The sequence below is a fragment of the Garra rufa genome, chromosome 12, assembly GCF_049309525.1.
Source record: "Garra rufa chromosome 12, GarRuf1.0, whole genome shotgun sequence".
In the NCBI taxonomy this organism is placed as follows: domain Eukaryota; kingdom Metazoa; phylum Chordata; class Actinopteri; order Cypriniformes; family Cyprinidae; genus Garra; species Garra rufa.
The window spans coordinates 40,752,743-40,768,619 of record NC_133372.1 but is presented as its reverse complement, the minus strand read 5'-3'; the positions used below and the strand labels follow the sequence as shown (position 1 = coordinate 40,768,619).

Sequence of the window (15,877 nt, the reverse complement as noted above, 5' to 3'; positions counted from 1 at the left end):
TTTCAGGATTATTTGATGAATAGAAAGATCCAAAGATCAGCAATTATCTAAAATGAAAAGCTTTTGTAACATGTATATGTACACTATACCATTCAAAAGCTTGGAGTTAGTTTTTTTTTTTTTTTTTTGTAAAAGAAATTATAGAAATTAATACTTTTATTTAGCAAGGATGCTTTAAATTGTTCAAAAGTAATGATAAAGACATTTATATTGTTACAAAAGATTTCTATTTCAGATAAATGCTGTCTCTTCTCACTAAGGCTGCATTTATTTGTTAAAAAATGCAGTAAAAACATTTATGCTACTTAATATTTTAATACACTACCATTTAAATGTTTGGGGTAAGTAAAATAATAATAATAATAATAGGAATAATAATAATAATAATAATAGGAAAAAATGAATAAAATAAAATACTAAAAATTCAGCTTTGCAACCACAGGACTAAATTCTATATTCTTTACAAATCTATTAAAAAAATAATAATAAAAATAAATTCAGCTTTGGCATCACAGGACTATAAAAATACTAAAAAAAAAATAATAATAAAATAAAATAACAATTAAAATTCAGCTTTGCCATCACAGGACTAAATTCTATAGACAATAATAGGAAAAAATGAATAAAATTAAATTAAATAAAATACTGTCAATTCCACTTTGCCATCATAGGACTAAATTCTATATTCTTTAAAATAAAAAATAAAACAAAATAAAATACTAAAAAAATCAGCTTTGCCATCACAAGACTAAATTCTATAGACAATAATAGGAAAAAATGAATAAAATAAAATACTAAAAATAAAAAATAAAATAAAATAAAATAACATACTACTAAAAATTCAGCTTTGCCATCACATGACTAAATTATATATTCTATAAAATAAAATAAAATAAAAAACAAAAAAATAAAAAAATGAAATAAAATAAAATAAAATAACGTTCTAAAAATTCAGCTTTGCCATCACAGGACTAAATTCTATATTCTATCAAATAAAATACAAAAAATAAAAAAATAAAATAAAATAAAATAACGTTCTAAAAATTCAGCTTTGCCATCACAGGACTAAATTCTATAGACAATAATAGGAAAAAAATGAATAAAATAAAACAAAATAAAATAAAATACTATCAATTCCACTTTTCCATCACAGGACTAAACTCTGTATTCTTTAAAATTTTATAAGATATAATAAAATATAATAAAATAAAATACTAAAAATAAAATAAAATAACATACTACTAAAATTTCAGCTTTGCCATCACAGGACTAAATTCTATATTCTTTAAAATTCAATAAAATAAAATATAAAACTAAAAAATAAAATAAAATAACATTTAAAAATTCAGCTTTGCCATCAAAGGACTAAATTCTATACATAGTATTAAAAATAAAGTGTGTATATATACATAGCTTAAATATATGTATAAGTAGTGTGTGTGTTCAGCTGGTTTTCATCATAGATTTTAAATGAATACAATTACCATATGTTTATAAAAGTCTCTTGAAGCCTTCCTGAATTCAGTATTCTAATATAGATATGAAGTCTTCTTGAATCTTCGCTATCTCTCTGTGAATCCTGGGCCTGTGCGCAGTAACCTCACAGCGTGGCAGAGGCAGTGCGCTAGGCTAGTTAGCATGCAGGTCTTGGCGTCCCCATGGTTCATGAAACCCCACTCTGCCTCTGACAAGACAGGAGGCCCCCAGGGTCTCTCTATCCACAGCACACTCTTCCCACAGACTCACATCAGCAGAATAATAGCAAGGTCTGTGCGAATCAGTGTGTCCAGTACGACCTTATTGATATGCTGCTGGTCAGCGCCAGACCTTTCATGTGAGAGTGAATGAAAGAGAATAATATAGTGTTGATATAGCTAATGGATTCATAGACAGAGGGATAGCCTCAGGTAGAGGTGCTAATGACAGGTGACAGCTGTAATCTGGGACTGAACTCCAGGGCGTAGTCTGGATCGATTCTCTCTAGTCTCTGTTTGGTATGATGTCCGTGTAGTTGATGAGGGACATGTGGGGAATATTAACCTACTGTAAAATAAGGCAGTAGACTGCAGAGTTCAATTCTAAAATCTGTTTATTGTCCTTTAGTACCATAGTAAAAAACTGTACTTTTATAAAAAGCATGTATTTTTTGATTCCCAGTGCGAAAGCATTTGGCATTTATTTTATTTTATTTTATTTTATTTTATTTTATTTTATTTTATTTTATCTTATAACATTATGAACATACCTGGATAATATACTTTTTCAAGCATTTTTATTACTTTATTTTATTTTATTTATTATATAATACAATAATGCAATATTATGAACATGCTTGGATAATATACATTTTTCAACTTTTATTTTTACTTTTTTATTTAATTTAATTTTCTTGGATAATATACTTTTTCAAGTGTTTTTTATTTAAATTTAATTCTTTCTTTTTTATTTTATTTTATTTTACAATATAATGAACATGCCTGGATAATACACTTTTTGGAGCATTTTTATTACTTTATTTTATTTTATTTATTACAATAATGCAAAATTATGAACATGCCTGGATAATATACTTTTTCAAGCATTTGTATTTGCATTTGCATTTATTTAATTTTATAATGCAATATTATGATTATGCCTGGATAATATACATTTTTCAACTTTTTTTAACTTTTTTATTTAATTTAATTTTCTTGGATAATATACTTTTTCAAGCATTTTTATTTAAATTTAATTATTTATTTTATTTTATTTTATTTTACAATATTATGAACATGCCTGGATAATATACTTTTTAAGCGTTTTATTTAATTAATTTTATTTTATTTATTTTATAATACAATATTATGAACATGCCTGGATAATATACTTTTTAAAGCATTTTTTATTATTATTTGTTTTAATTTAATTTAATTTAATTTAATTTTAATTTACTACATAATACAATATTATGAATATATCTGGGTAACACTTTTAAATCAATTTTTTTATCACTTTTTAAAATTTGTTTAATTTTATTTAATTTTGTTACATTACATAATACAATAATGCAATATTGTGAGCATGCTTGGATAATATACTTTTTCAAGCATTTTTATTTTATTTTATTATTTTATTTTATTTTACAATATTATGAACATGCCTGGATAATCTTTTTCAAGCATTTTTTTATTTTATTTTATTTTATAATGCAATATTATGAACATGTCTGTGTAATATACTTTTTGTTAAAGCATTTTTATATTTAATTTAATTTAATTTAATTTAAATTATTTAATTTAATTTAATTTAATTTTAATTATTTAATTTATTTATTTAATTTAAATAAATATTTTATTTATTTATTTATTTATTTTTACTTAAACCACCATGTCTCAAACTGTATTGGAATAAATTGTGACTCTGTGTTTTGTGAAATACAAACTATGCCGATTTTTAGCCTATGCAGAGCGATTCAAATCAGCTATTTTTAAAATGAGATTCCATGCTAGTTGCCTTAGAAGTCAGCTGCCTAAGTAGGCAGCTCACTAGGTTTTGGAACAGTGGTTGTGTGTGGTCTCAGGATATTGGCTAGAAATACGGTGAGTTTGCAGCTTGAGCATGTAGAGTTTCAACACATACCTAGATGTCTGCCAACATCACTGGTCTGTGCGTGTTTTTTGCGAGAGGTGTTTATGTGTGTGATGGTGATGCAGAAAGCACTGTGTTATCTACACACAGACAGAGAGAAGTATTAGTGAAGGATTTTGGAAGTCTGTGTGTGTGTCCGTAGACTGCCTGCGAGCGGCCTTCACTACAGAGATGGATTAGAGCGCAGTAATACTACAGCCCAGATAAGCAGGAGCCGAGGAGTTAGCACTTCAAACACTCGCAGCCACTTTATTTGTCTGTGTGAATATTTATTTATTTAGCTTGTATTCCGTAGCCTCTTGATGCACTGCTCTCCAAGTACCGGCACTTCAAAGTAGACGCCGCATATATGCATTGAAATACATAGCTTTTTCACAGAATCTCCATCTCACAGGAATACAGCTGTTCAGGTTCCAAAACCTGGTGAACTGCCTACCTAGACAGCAATACAAGGCATCGCAGGTGAGCTACTGACGCAAAGACTGCAGAGTGAGTGTAAGGATTGTGAGACGAACCACTTGTAGAAAAATAAATGGAAAGATTTAGAAGACTCAGTATAGCGACTATAGTAATATAAGTTATGCCTTTCAATTAAAAGAGCCTTTCATGATTAATTTATGATGCCACTGTGTCAGATCTTATTGCTCAACTCATATATAAAAAAAAATAGAAATATTGAGAAAATCAGTTGTCCAGATGAAGTCCTTAGCAATGCATATTACTAATCAGAAATTAGGTTTTGATATATTTGCACTAGGAAATTTACAAAATATCACAATGGACTCTTTTATCGATGTCCTTACTACCTTTCTGGGCTGTTTGAATGTGGTAGTTGCTTTGCTGTTATTGCAAGTTCAGAAAGCTCTCATATTTCAGAAATATCTTAATTTGTGTTCTGAAGATAAACAAAGGTCTTACAACTTTGGAATGACATGAGAGTGTAATAACTAATGACAGAAATTAAGTTTTTTTGGTGAACTAAACCTTTAAAAAGCAGGTCATATGGTATCTTAAAATGTCTTAATATTATGTTGGAGTCCAACAACAGGTTTAAATGCATCTAAGGTCAGAAAACGTTATTTTCTCAGAATATATGTGACCTGATCCAGCAAAATGAGCCACAGTGACCCAAATTTCAAAATTGAGATTTTGGGATCAATGGAAAGAGGAGACCATAAGCTTAAAAATTATATCCTATTCAAAGTCATCCATTTAATTTATGATTGTCTGCTCTCTTTTTCCAATTGAAAATCTGAGAAAATTGCTTTTAAAGTTTTTTTTTCCCATTTTTTGTTGATATCTTTCCAAATTTGTTGCATTTAAAGGGATAAACTATTTATTTTACAGCTTAATTTGACCAAAGGTATTTCTATATATATAAATGCTATTAAACCAGGCTGAAGCTCAAATTATTTTAAAGTACAACTTTGTACAGTAACAGTAACAACTCTGCAGACTGTTTACATTGAAGGATAGCTGTTACGAACTGCAAAAAAATATATTTTTCGAAAATCCGCACGACCTGCTCTTTAATGTAACAGCCATCTCCTTAAGACATATTTCTATTACAGGTCTGCATTTCTGACCTTATGAAGGCTCTTACCAAAAAGAAGTATACTTAAAGTTTATTTTATTAACTATACTTAAGTTCAAGTATATTTTTAAGTATACTTTATGTAGTAAGTATACAAATATCAGTAGTATACTTTTAAGTGTACTATTTGGGACTAAATTGGCCCTCTTTTTAGTATATAAAAGTATACTTTTAAGTATACTTTAAGTATAACAGTAGTAAGCTTTGAGTACACAACTAATTTACATATGTTTTCAGTTTGTACTGAAAGTATACTAAAAGTAAACTCATAGGTATACTGATAGTTTACTAATTAAATACTTTTTATGCATATTTAGTACACTTTGAAGTATAGTCTCAGTAAACTACTAGTTTAGTAGTTTTATACAGCAAGTATACCTTAAGTGAACTTTTTATCATCCTTTAAGTATACTACTATGTCCCTATTCATTATTATTAAATATTCATTTGTATATGTTTTGTTATATTAATATCTATAATAACTTCCAAAACACCAAAAGAAAGAACAGGGTATCTGCTTGTAAACAAAAACATTTTATTCTAGCTTCATGCATTCTTTTTTATAAACACTTGAATGCAAGTAAGTTTCATAAATAAAAAATAAATAACATTTTGAACAACAAAAAAAAAAAAGACTATTCATGATAATCAAAACATAGATGGAGTCGATCAACACAACTTGACAGTCATAATTACCTCTGGGACTATGGGTCAATATTTTATTTCATAACGTTACACAGTTTTACATATCTATGGTTTTGATGCTGTTTTATGTCTGACGATTGTGTTAGATTACATGTGGAAGCATCTGTTGTTTCGCTTTCTTCTTTACTTGTGTTTTGGAAATTAATGTGCAACAGCACCCCTAGCGTATAACAATGAAAACATGGATTGTTAGAGCACAAAGTATAGCTCAAATATATTTAGACTTTTTCTAAGTATAAGTCATGTCATTTTAAGTATATTTCTGTGAAGTATATAAAGCACATTTCTGAGAATTAGACTGAAAGTATACTTTCCTATTTTTTAGTTTAAAAGAAGCATACTAATAGCACACTTGAATAAACTGATTTGTGTGTGTGTATTTTACGTCTCACTGAGTCCAGAGATGTTTTTGGAGCAGAATTTAGAATTTTATGCACAGGTGTCCTCAGCATGCCGTCTTTGAACAGCGCCAGGTTTGTGAATTCAGTCTAGCGAAAGACGCCGCCTCCCTTATTTTCACCCTCTCCCGCTCTTGTCGTCCGTTCCCCGTGCTTTGCTTTTATTTGTCCAGACCTGAATGTACTTCTTCTGAAAGAGGGTTTGAAGAGCCTTCACTCCCCTCACGCTGTTCTTACTGCGCTTGTATGTTTACAGCGCTCCTCCTCTGTATTTCTCTTGTTCCCTGCTCTTCCACAATGCTCAATATAGTGTTTTGATTAAAGCATTCTGTGAGGGCATCCGACGGAAACCCTTCTAACACTGATGCACGACTATGGAAAAAATAGAAGGGGAATTAGTTTTTAGATGGAAGGAGGAAAAAAGCGGGGATTGTAGTTCCTCGCCATGACAAAGAGAATCAAACCTCCAAAGAGATACTGCATCAAGAGACAAGGGTCAGGTCAAAGGCATAGACTGCATCTCTCTTGGCATCTCTCATCTGGTTCCCCTGAGCCGTTCTTCCGAGGTTTGATCCAAACAATAAAGCGAATGAGTGGAAATAACTGTGTGAGTCACTCCGAAGTGTTTCCCATGAGGCTGCAGGTATAGAGGGTGTATCTTTGTGGGTGCCGTTGTAGTCTTGGTGTGCAGACAGCTTGCTAGTCCTATGGAGAGCTTTGCAATTTTTATGAAGTGCTTCTGTGATTTTTGGCATTATGTGATGCAATTCTTAAATGGAATGAAAATCTGGATGTTGCTCAATAAGTTTTTTGATGTTTTTAATGCTTTTCTGGTTGTGCAACATATTAGACATAGCTTTTCAACTATGAAAGCAAATTCATCTGATTTGGAAGAGAAGTCAAGTTGAGGTTTAAGGTAAAGTATCAGTATTCAGCAAGGACACATTCATTTGATCAAAAGTGACAGTAAAGACTTTTACATTGTTAGCAAAAATCCAATTAAATGCTGTTCTTCTGAACTTTCTACACATCAGTGCATCCTGAAAAAAGTAGCAAGGTTTCCACAAAAATATTAAGTAGCTTAACTGTTTTATGTAACATTGAAGACTGGAGTAATAGCTGCTGAAAAATCAGCTTTGCAACCCAGGAATTTCAATGGAAAACTGTTTTTGATCATACAAGTTTACACCCCCCTTTCAGATTCTGCAAAATGTTAATTATTTTACCAAATCAGAGGGATCATACAAAATGCATGTTATTGTTTATTTAGTAATGACCTCAGTAAGATATTTCACATAAAAGATGTTTACATATAGTCCACCAGAGAAAATAATAGTTGAATTTATAAAAATAACCTCCATTCAAAAGTTTGCATACACTTGATTCTTAATTCTAATGTCCACAGCTGTTTTTTTTTTTGTTTTTTTTTGTTTAATGATTTGTTCTTCAGAAAAATCCTTCAGGTCCCACAAATTCTTTGGTTTTTCAGCATTTTTGTGTATTTGAATCCTTTCCAACAATGACTGTATGATTTTGAGATCCAGCTTTTCGCACTGAGGACAACTGAAGGACTCATATGCAACTATTACAGAAGGTTCAAACGCTTCAGAAGGAAACATGATGCATTAAGGTACCATTGCATTAACGTTTTAAATTTTAAGATTAGGATAAATTTTACTTATTTTTTCTTTAGCTTCTGAAGGGCAGTACTAATTGAAAAATATGATATTTAGGCAAAATAGTAGTTAAAAATTCACTACCCAGCTTTTATGTTGCATATGAGTCTCTCAGTTGTCCTCAGTGTAAAAAGTTGGATCTCAAAAACATACAGTCATTGTTGGATAGGGTTCAAATACACAAAAAAGCTGGAAAACCAAAGAATTGGAAGGAATTGGATTTCTAAAGAACAGCAGGCAGTTTAACTCTTCAGGTAAGAACTCAGTATTAAGAATCAATTTTTATCAATTAAAATGTTATTTTCTCTTTTATGTGAAATATCTTATTCAGATCAGTACTAAATAAACAATAACATGCATTTTGTATGATCCCTCAACTGTATAAATGCAGCCCTGGTAAGCGAAAGCCCAAACTTTTGAATGATGTATGTAATGTGTAGAGTATAATATAGAGTATAAATAAATACTGATATATTGTCCTCCTCTTGTGTAAACGCAAGCACAAATATGTATGCATCAGTTTACGCATCAGTTGAACTGTGGCTATTAAAAAACTGATTCTAGATTAAATCAAACTTTCTTATACTGTAGCCATATTCTTTCTCTATCTCCTCCTCGGTTTCTGTTGAATTGGTTGTTGCGACAGGCGAGAAACCAGATTGCAATTATTGTTGTTTCACTGCTACAAATTCCCATTTGACGGTGGAGCTCATCTCTCTCTCCTCCAACTCTGCTATCAGACAAACCCGGTGGGCTTTGATCAGATAGCGGGGTGGGATTTCTGGAGATTTCTCGCAAATCCTGCTGGTTTTAAAATCTCCCTGTGGACATCAGGTGATAAAGGATAAAATTACAGGGGCGCTCGGCCACGTAGACACACATACACCTGCACAGTGACTCCAATCACCACATTGCAGCTAATATTTCTGAACGCATGGCAAAGTAGCAGTGGAAATGGGAATGAACTTTAAGTATTAAGGGAATTTGATGAGAAAAGATGAGAGAGAGTATTTAGGATTGTGCTCTTTCACACACATGAACTTCTACACCTGAAATAGTAAATAGTGTGTGCAGGAAACCTCTTATGTCTGTAGAAAATAGGTTTTTCCTGGATTGAAAGGGACCCCTGGTGAACGGGTAATGCTCCTTTTGTTATCTGTATCCATACTGTGTGGCACTCTGTGGTTGTGTCTAGCCTGTCTGAGCCTAGCACATTTCCTTATTTATTCTCATTTCATCTTTTTGAGAAAATATACTGACATAAGAACCGGAGAACTTGAGAAGTAGCTGAGATGAGTTGAAGCCTTTGTGCCATTCTTATATTTGTTTTTGTTCTGCCAGAGTTTTTATATACAAGCACTTCCTCACTATCTTCTTGGTTCAGTTATTAGTTGCATCACCCTAAGCAATAAGTGGCCTTAATGGCACTAAAAAACTAATTAATAGACGTCAGATGTTTTAACATTCCTATAATATGTTGATCATCTGTTGATCTCTCTAGTGACGTAGCCACAAACCACTGTGCTAATCAACAACCACATCGTTAAGGCTGGAAGCTCAAAATAGTTTGTAAATCATCGGGAGTACAATAACACTCAGCCAATCATCAACAAGCAATCACCAAGATTCAGCCAGTCATCAGCAGCGTCCAAACCTCATTTCAATCCAGCTGCAATCATAAACGCTCAATCCAAAAACACTCCACTAATCGCCGAGTTTATCAACTGCAGGACCATAAATGCCCACGCCAGGACAATGTGCTGACATAAAGACTGCTGAAAATGCATTAAACGATGGAAGTGTATTAATGGTTTGAACAAAGGCACTACTTCAAAATTGCAATTTAGATGTGACAGCTACCTTGATGAACAACACGCTGGAGTCCATTCATATGATAAATAAGACATTATCCATAAGCAATATCTCATTTCATACTAAAGTACTGAAGATTTGTTTTGCAGTCATTATTGCTGCGGTTTACTGCAGAAAATGATTGCTTATGCTTATGGTTAGGGATTTAAACAAACCTCTATGCTGAAGTACAGTAAACCCTATGCAATAAAATGGGAGAGACTATAGGTGGACAGTTTCTGCAGACAATTTAAAAAACAAAATGTTTCTACTTCTTACCCTCCTATATTTCCTGACTTTTTTTCTATGGTAATCTCTGTTTACATTTTATTATTCATCCCTCCATCCTTTTATCGTTTTTATTTTCTCCCACCTTCATTTTCATTTCAAGCACTAAACGCTCTTAAGCTTCGGAGGTTGACGGGTCACGTCTAAACTCTCTTCTCCGAGCTCTCTTCTCGTATCCTTTCCAGGCAGCTGAGGGAGTCAGTGGTTATCAGCTGTGGGTAAATGGGCTTTGGTAATCTGGCTCAGTTGATTACATGGCACAGTAGAGACAGCAGCCTCTCATTAGAGTGGGCCTGGGTGGCTCTTCCATGCTCGGATGAACCCTTCATGCACCGCTACTCACCTCTAACCCTGGATTAGTGTCTGTCTGCCCCCTCTCCTGCTGAGAGAGATTGCCAAAAAGACGATTAGAAGATGGAAGGCGGGAACTGAGAAAGAAAGAAAGAAAGGACAAAATAAAGGAAATGATTCTGAATGTATTTTTATGTTAGGATAAAAATTTATTTGAGAAAAGAAAGGTTTGAATTTATGTAGTACATTTTATGAAGAAAATGATTGGGAAGTTAGGTTGGGTCATTTCTAAGGTTTTCTGATTGGCTGGCAAGGCATCACTATGTGATTGTTAGTTTTCCCTTATTTTCTTGAAATAAAGAATCCTGTAGAAGGAAGGAAATTAGGAGAGAGGGAGGAAAGAAGGAAAGAAATGGTAAGAAAGATAGGAAAGGAAGGAAGGGAGGCAAAAGTGAAGAAAGGAAGCACAGAAAGAAAGAAATTGGGAGAAAGGAAGAAAATTAGGAAGAGATGGATGGAGGAAGGAAGTTGGAAGAAAAGTAGGATGAAAGGAAGGAAGGAAATGGTAAGAAAGATAGGAATACAGAAAGGAAGGAAAGAAATGAGGAGAAAGGAATGGTGGAAAGAAGGAAGGTAGGAGGGAAGGAAATGGGGAGGAGAAAAAAGGAAATTGGTGGTAAAGAAAGGAAGGAAGGAAGGAAGGAAGGAAGGAAAATGGAAGAATGGTAGGTAAGAAGGAAGGAAGGGAGGGAAGGAGGGAGGGAGAGAGAGAGAGAGAGAGAGAGAGAGAGAGAGAGAGAGAGAGAGAGAGAGAGAGAGGAAGGAAATGGGGAGAAAAAAGGAAAGAAGAAGAAAGGAAATAAGGAGGAAGGGAAGAAGTAAATGAGGAGGAGAAAGAAAGGAAGGAAATTTGTAGAAAAGAAAGAAAGTGGGAGAAAATAAGAAAGGAAGGAATAAAAGAAATGGGGAGAAAGGTAGGAAAGAAGAAAGGAAATGGGGAGGGAAGAATGAAAGGAGGAAGGAAGGAAGGAAGGAGAGATAGAAAGGAAAGAAATTGGGAGAAAGGAAGGATGGAAAGATAGTAGGAAGGAAGGAAATTGGGTGAATAAGAAGGAAGGAAGAAAGGAAATAGGGAGGAAAAAAGTAAATGAGCAGGAGAAAGAAAGGAAGGAAATTGGGAAAAAAAATGGGGAGAAAGTGAGGAAGGAAGGAAATGGGAAGAAAGGTAGAAAGGAAATAGGGAGGAAGGAAGGAAAGAAATGGGAATAAAGGAAGGAATGAATGACGGAAGGGAGGATGAAAGGAAGGATGGACAGGAAGAAAGGTAGGAAGGAAGTAGGAAAGGAAATGGGAAGAAGAAAAGATGGAAAAAAATTGGGAGAAGACAGAAAGAAGGAAATAGGGAGAAATGAAGGAAGTAAATGGGGAGGGTGACAGAAAGGAAGGAAATTGGAAGGTAGGAAAAGGAAGAAAGAAGAAAGGATGTATGGAAATGAGGTAGGAAGTATTAAGGAAGAAAAGAAGGAGGAAAAAATAATCAAAGTGAAAACTGAAGGAAGGAAGAAAACAGGAGGAAAGAAAGAAATTAAGAAAAAGAGGGAAAAGGAAGGGGAAACGAAGAAAAAGGGAAAGAGGAACTAGGACATAGAAATTGGAGGGAAATGATGAAAGAAAATAGTAAGAAAGTAATCAAGAATGGAAGGAGGGAGGGAAGGGAGTAAACAATGAAGAAAGTAAGAAGACAAGAAGGGAAGCAAAATAAATATTGTTTACCTTTCACAGGTTTGAGGGTAAATCTGAGGTGCTCAGCGGCAGTGAGACAAAGAAGGGAGAGACAGGCAGAGACAGGAAGTTAATGCAGTGCAAGCCGTAAGCTGTCTCCAGTGGATTTAATGTGAGTGGGTAGAAGCAATGGAGAGAGAAAGGGAGAGGAAGAGAGCTTAGCTAAGTGTTTAGGGAAAAGCTATAGCCCACCTTCTCAACTGGGATTCCAGGAAACGTTTCATTCCATTTGTTCTAACAATTCTGCCGGCCAAGCAAGTCTGTCTGATATCCCTTAATGAGCTTCAAAGCTTCGGCCGCATGCCTCACTGTAATTCCAGCCTTCATTTTCCTCTCACCATTTTGCACTACAAAAGCAAATGTGAAATGATGGCTGAATGCAGTGTAATAGTGAAGCGAGATTACTTTCTACAGCCCTTAATTGCTCTTTCAACAACTTTTTAAATTTGCTGAAAAATTATTGCCAGAGATGGCTCATGCATTTTAGTGCAGCCGCTTTTTTCATTTCCTTCTATTGCTTTTTCCACTTCTTTCAAATATTGATTTATTCGTATAATGAATATGCTTGGTATTGATCATAATAATTGTAAGGGTGAATGCATCAATTTGTACACATTTGTGTGCTATTGATGAAGAATAAACAAAAATCTGGAGATAAAACATTGATTATAGATCTAATGCACATCTCTTGCTCTTCTTTTTTTTGCACTAGAGCTAAAAAGTGTTTTGTTGTAAAGTGCAAAAGAAATTTGAAAACCTTTTTGATTCTGACCTTCAACGCACTTCATAATAACTTCTGAGTTTCTAAGTAGAAACTCCCCAGGAGGATTTGATGGCAACCTGATGATAAAATGACAAGAAGTCTTGCCTATGATGCTTATTGTGTGGTGTTAAAAATTGTAGATAATAATCAACCTGAAGTAAACACTCCCTTTCGTTCTTTCCTCTCCAGCGCCCCCTACACCCATCGCTCCACCTGAGCTTCTCGCAGTTGGTGCCACCTACTTGTGGATCAAACCAAACGCCAACTCCATCATCGGCGATGGCCCCATCATCTTGAAAGAGGTGGAGTACCGCACCACCACTGGAAACTGGGCAGAGACTCACGTTGTGGATGCGCCAACGTACAAGCTCTGGCATTTGGATCCAGATGTTGAGTATGAGATTAAGGTTCTTCTGACCCGACCTGGGGAGGGTGGCACTGGACCTCCGGGACCACCCCTTATCACTCGGACCAAATGTGCTGGTAAGTGTCAGTATTTATGTTTAAAACTTATTTAAGAGCAATGGAATAGATCAGTGTTTGGACAGTTCAACAATAATGTTCTTCTTTGTGGTCTTTGCTCTTCTATGTTTCTCTCAATCTTCAAAGGGAACGCAATTACTACAATAGAGTGGCCACTCTGTTTGTTTGTTCCATTGGCTTTTACACCTAAAGCAGCTAAGAATAGCCAAGGCTAGTAAGGCTTTTCTTGCTGTTAAAGCAAGAGTAGTGTGTTATTGGTGGCTAAACGCTCTGCTATGGCTTTTATTTGTAGAAATGAACTTTTTGGAAGAATTAAAGTGAAGGTTTGGAATTGCTCTTCATACCTGGTACCTTTCTCTAATAGAAGAAAGGGACTTTTATGGACCAGTTTTATTTTTTCCTTTTATTTATAGGACAGTATTGTGTAGACAGTATACAAAAACATGAAAATAAAAAGCAGCACAACTATTTTCAACATTGATTATATTAGGAAATGTTTCTTGAGTAGCAAATCAGCAAATTGATTTCTGAAGACTGGAGTATTGATGCTGAAAATTCAGCTTTGCATTGCATGTATTAATTATATTTTAATATATACTGCCGTTCAAACATTTGGGATCAGTAAAAACCTGCAATGTTTTTTAAAGTCTCTTATGCTCATCAAGATTGCATTTATTTGATCAAAAATACAGAAAAAAACAATAATAATGCAAAGTGTTATTATAATATAAAATAATGGTTTTATTTTAATATACATTAAAATATTTTTTTCCTGTAATGCAAAGATGAAATTTAATCAGTCATTACTCCTGTCTTTAGTGTCACATGATCCTTCAGAAATCATTTTAATATGCTGATTTATTATTAGAATCATCTATGTTGGCAGCAGTTGTGCTACCAAATATTTTTTTTTTCAGGATTTTTTGATGAAAAAAAAAGTTAAAAAAGAACTGCATTTATCAAAATATAAATCTTTTCTAACAATATAAGTCTTTGCTATCACCGTTTATCAATTTAACACATCCTTGCTGAAGAAAAGTAATAATTATTTTCAAAAAATTAAAGAATAAAAATTTACTGACCCCAAACTTTTGAACAGTAGTGTATATTGCTAGAAAAGATGTCTATTTTAAATAAATGCTGTTCTTTTAAGCTTTTTATTCATCAAAGAATCCTGAAAAAAGAATCACAGGTTCCAAAAAATATTAAACAACACTGTTTCCAGCACTGATAATAAATCAGCATAATAGAATGATTTTCTGGAGGATCATGTAACACTAAATACTGGAGTAAGGATGCTCAAAAATTAATCTTTGATCATAGAAATAATTTCGATTTTTAATGTATATTAAAATAGAAGAACTTTATTTTACATCGTAATAATATTTCACAATATTACATTTTTTTCTGTATTTTTTATCAAATATCTAATGCCTTGATGAGCATTAGTAACTTATTTAAAATATATTAAAAATCTTACTGATCCCAAACTTTTAAGCCATAGTGTATATTTAAATAGAAGTCAGTTTTTTTAAATTATTATTTTTTCTTTACAATATCACTGTTTGTACAGCATTTTTAACATCCCCACATTTTAACAGAAGTGTGTTTTATGCTTAATAAAAAGAATCATGTCCTTAACTTAGCAACATGCTGGTTTATATTAGAGTCCAAATGAGTGAGATGGCGTTTAAGTACTCTATCAATCAGCAAGAAACCTAAAAAGAATTAAAATGAGAGGGTGTTATTGTGAAGTTTCCTGAGGTGAAATAAGAAGAGACTAGGAAGATTTGATGTGATTTATGAGGGGATGAAGGTGTTAGTTGTAATGATAATTGAGATTGTTACATTTCCACTGCAGAATGATGGCAAGGAGCAGGGAGAGAAGACAAAGGCTATAGGTGGGAACAATTTTCAGGCGTAATTATGATCGCAGTAGGGCTGCATGTGGAGTGGTGCTCAGATAGACAGACACTCTTGATCTGATAAAGTGACAGATAATGAGATGACGGGAGCAGATGAGAGAGCCCTAGGAAGTAGGGAAGGCTGTGATCCAGGTGAAGGAAGTCACTCTGTGTGTGTGTGTGTGTGTGTGTGTGTGTGTGAGAGAGAGAGAGAGAGAGTAAGACAGGAAGGGAGAGAGAGGGAGAGAGAGATCCAGGTGAGGGTTATGTGATGAAGGAGCTGAATTGTCGTTGATGACACAGTGGGGGAGATCCAGAGGGGCTCTTCTGTGTCTCCTCTCTCCTGTGACGCTCACTCATTTTCTATTCCTCCTCCTTACTTTGACATTAAGATGCATAAATGTTCACTCATAGTCTTGCACAAATTTAGCTTGAATCTGATGGACTTCCGGTGGCAGAGGCATTTCACTACAAAAGTTATGTTGTGTAAGAATTTAATTAAAAGTTTGAATTGC

The 15,877-nt window shown here is 33.6% G+C and overlaps 1 protein-coding gene across 1 annotated transcript in view; it reads left to right on the top strand.

Annotated features, from left to right (window-relative positions):
* ptprt (protein tyrosine phosphatase receptor type T) overlaps positions 1–15,877 on the top strand; it is a 335,410-nt gene that overhangs the window by 129,830 nt on the left and 189,703 nt on the right. The window contains 1 exon segment of the mRNA XM_073852511.1: positions 13,165–13,458. Within this exon segment, the coding sequence (XP_073708612.1) occupies positions 13,165–13,458 (294 nt within the window).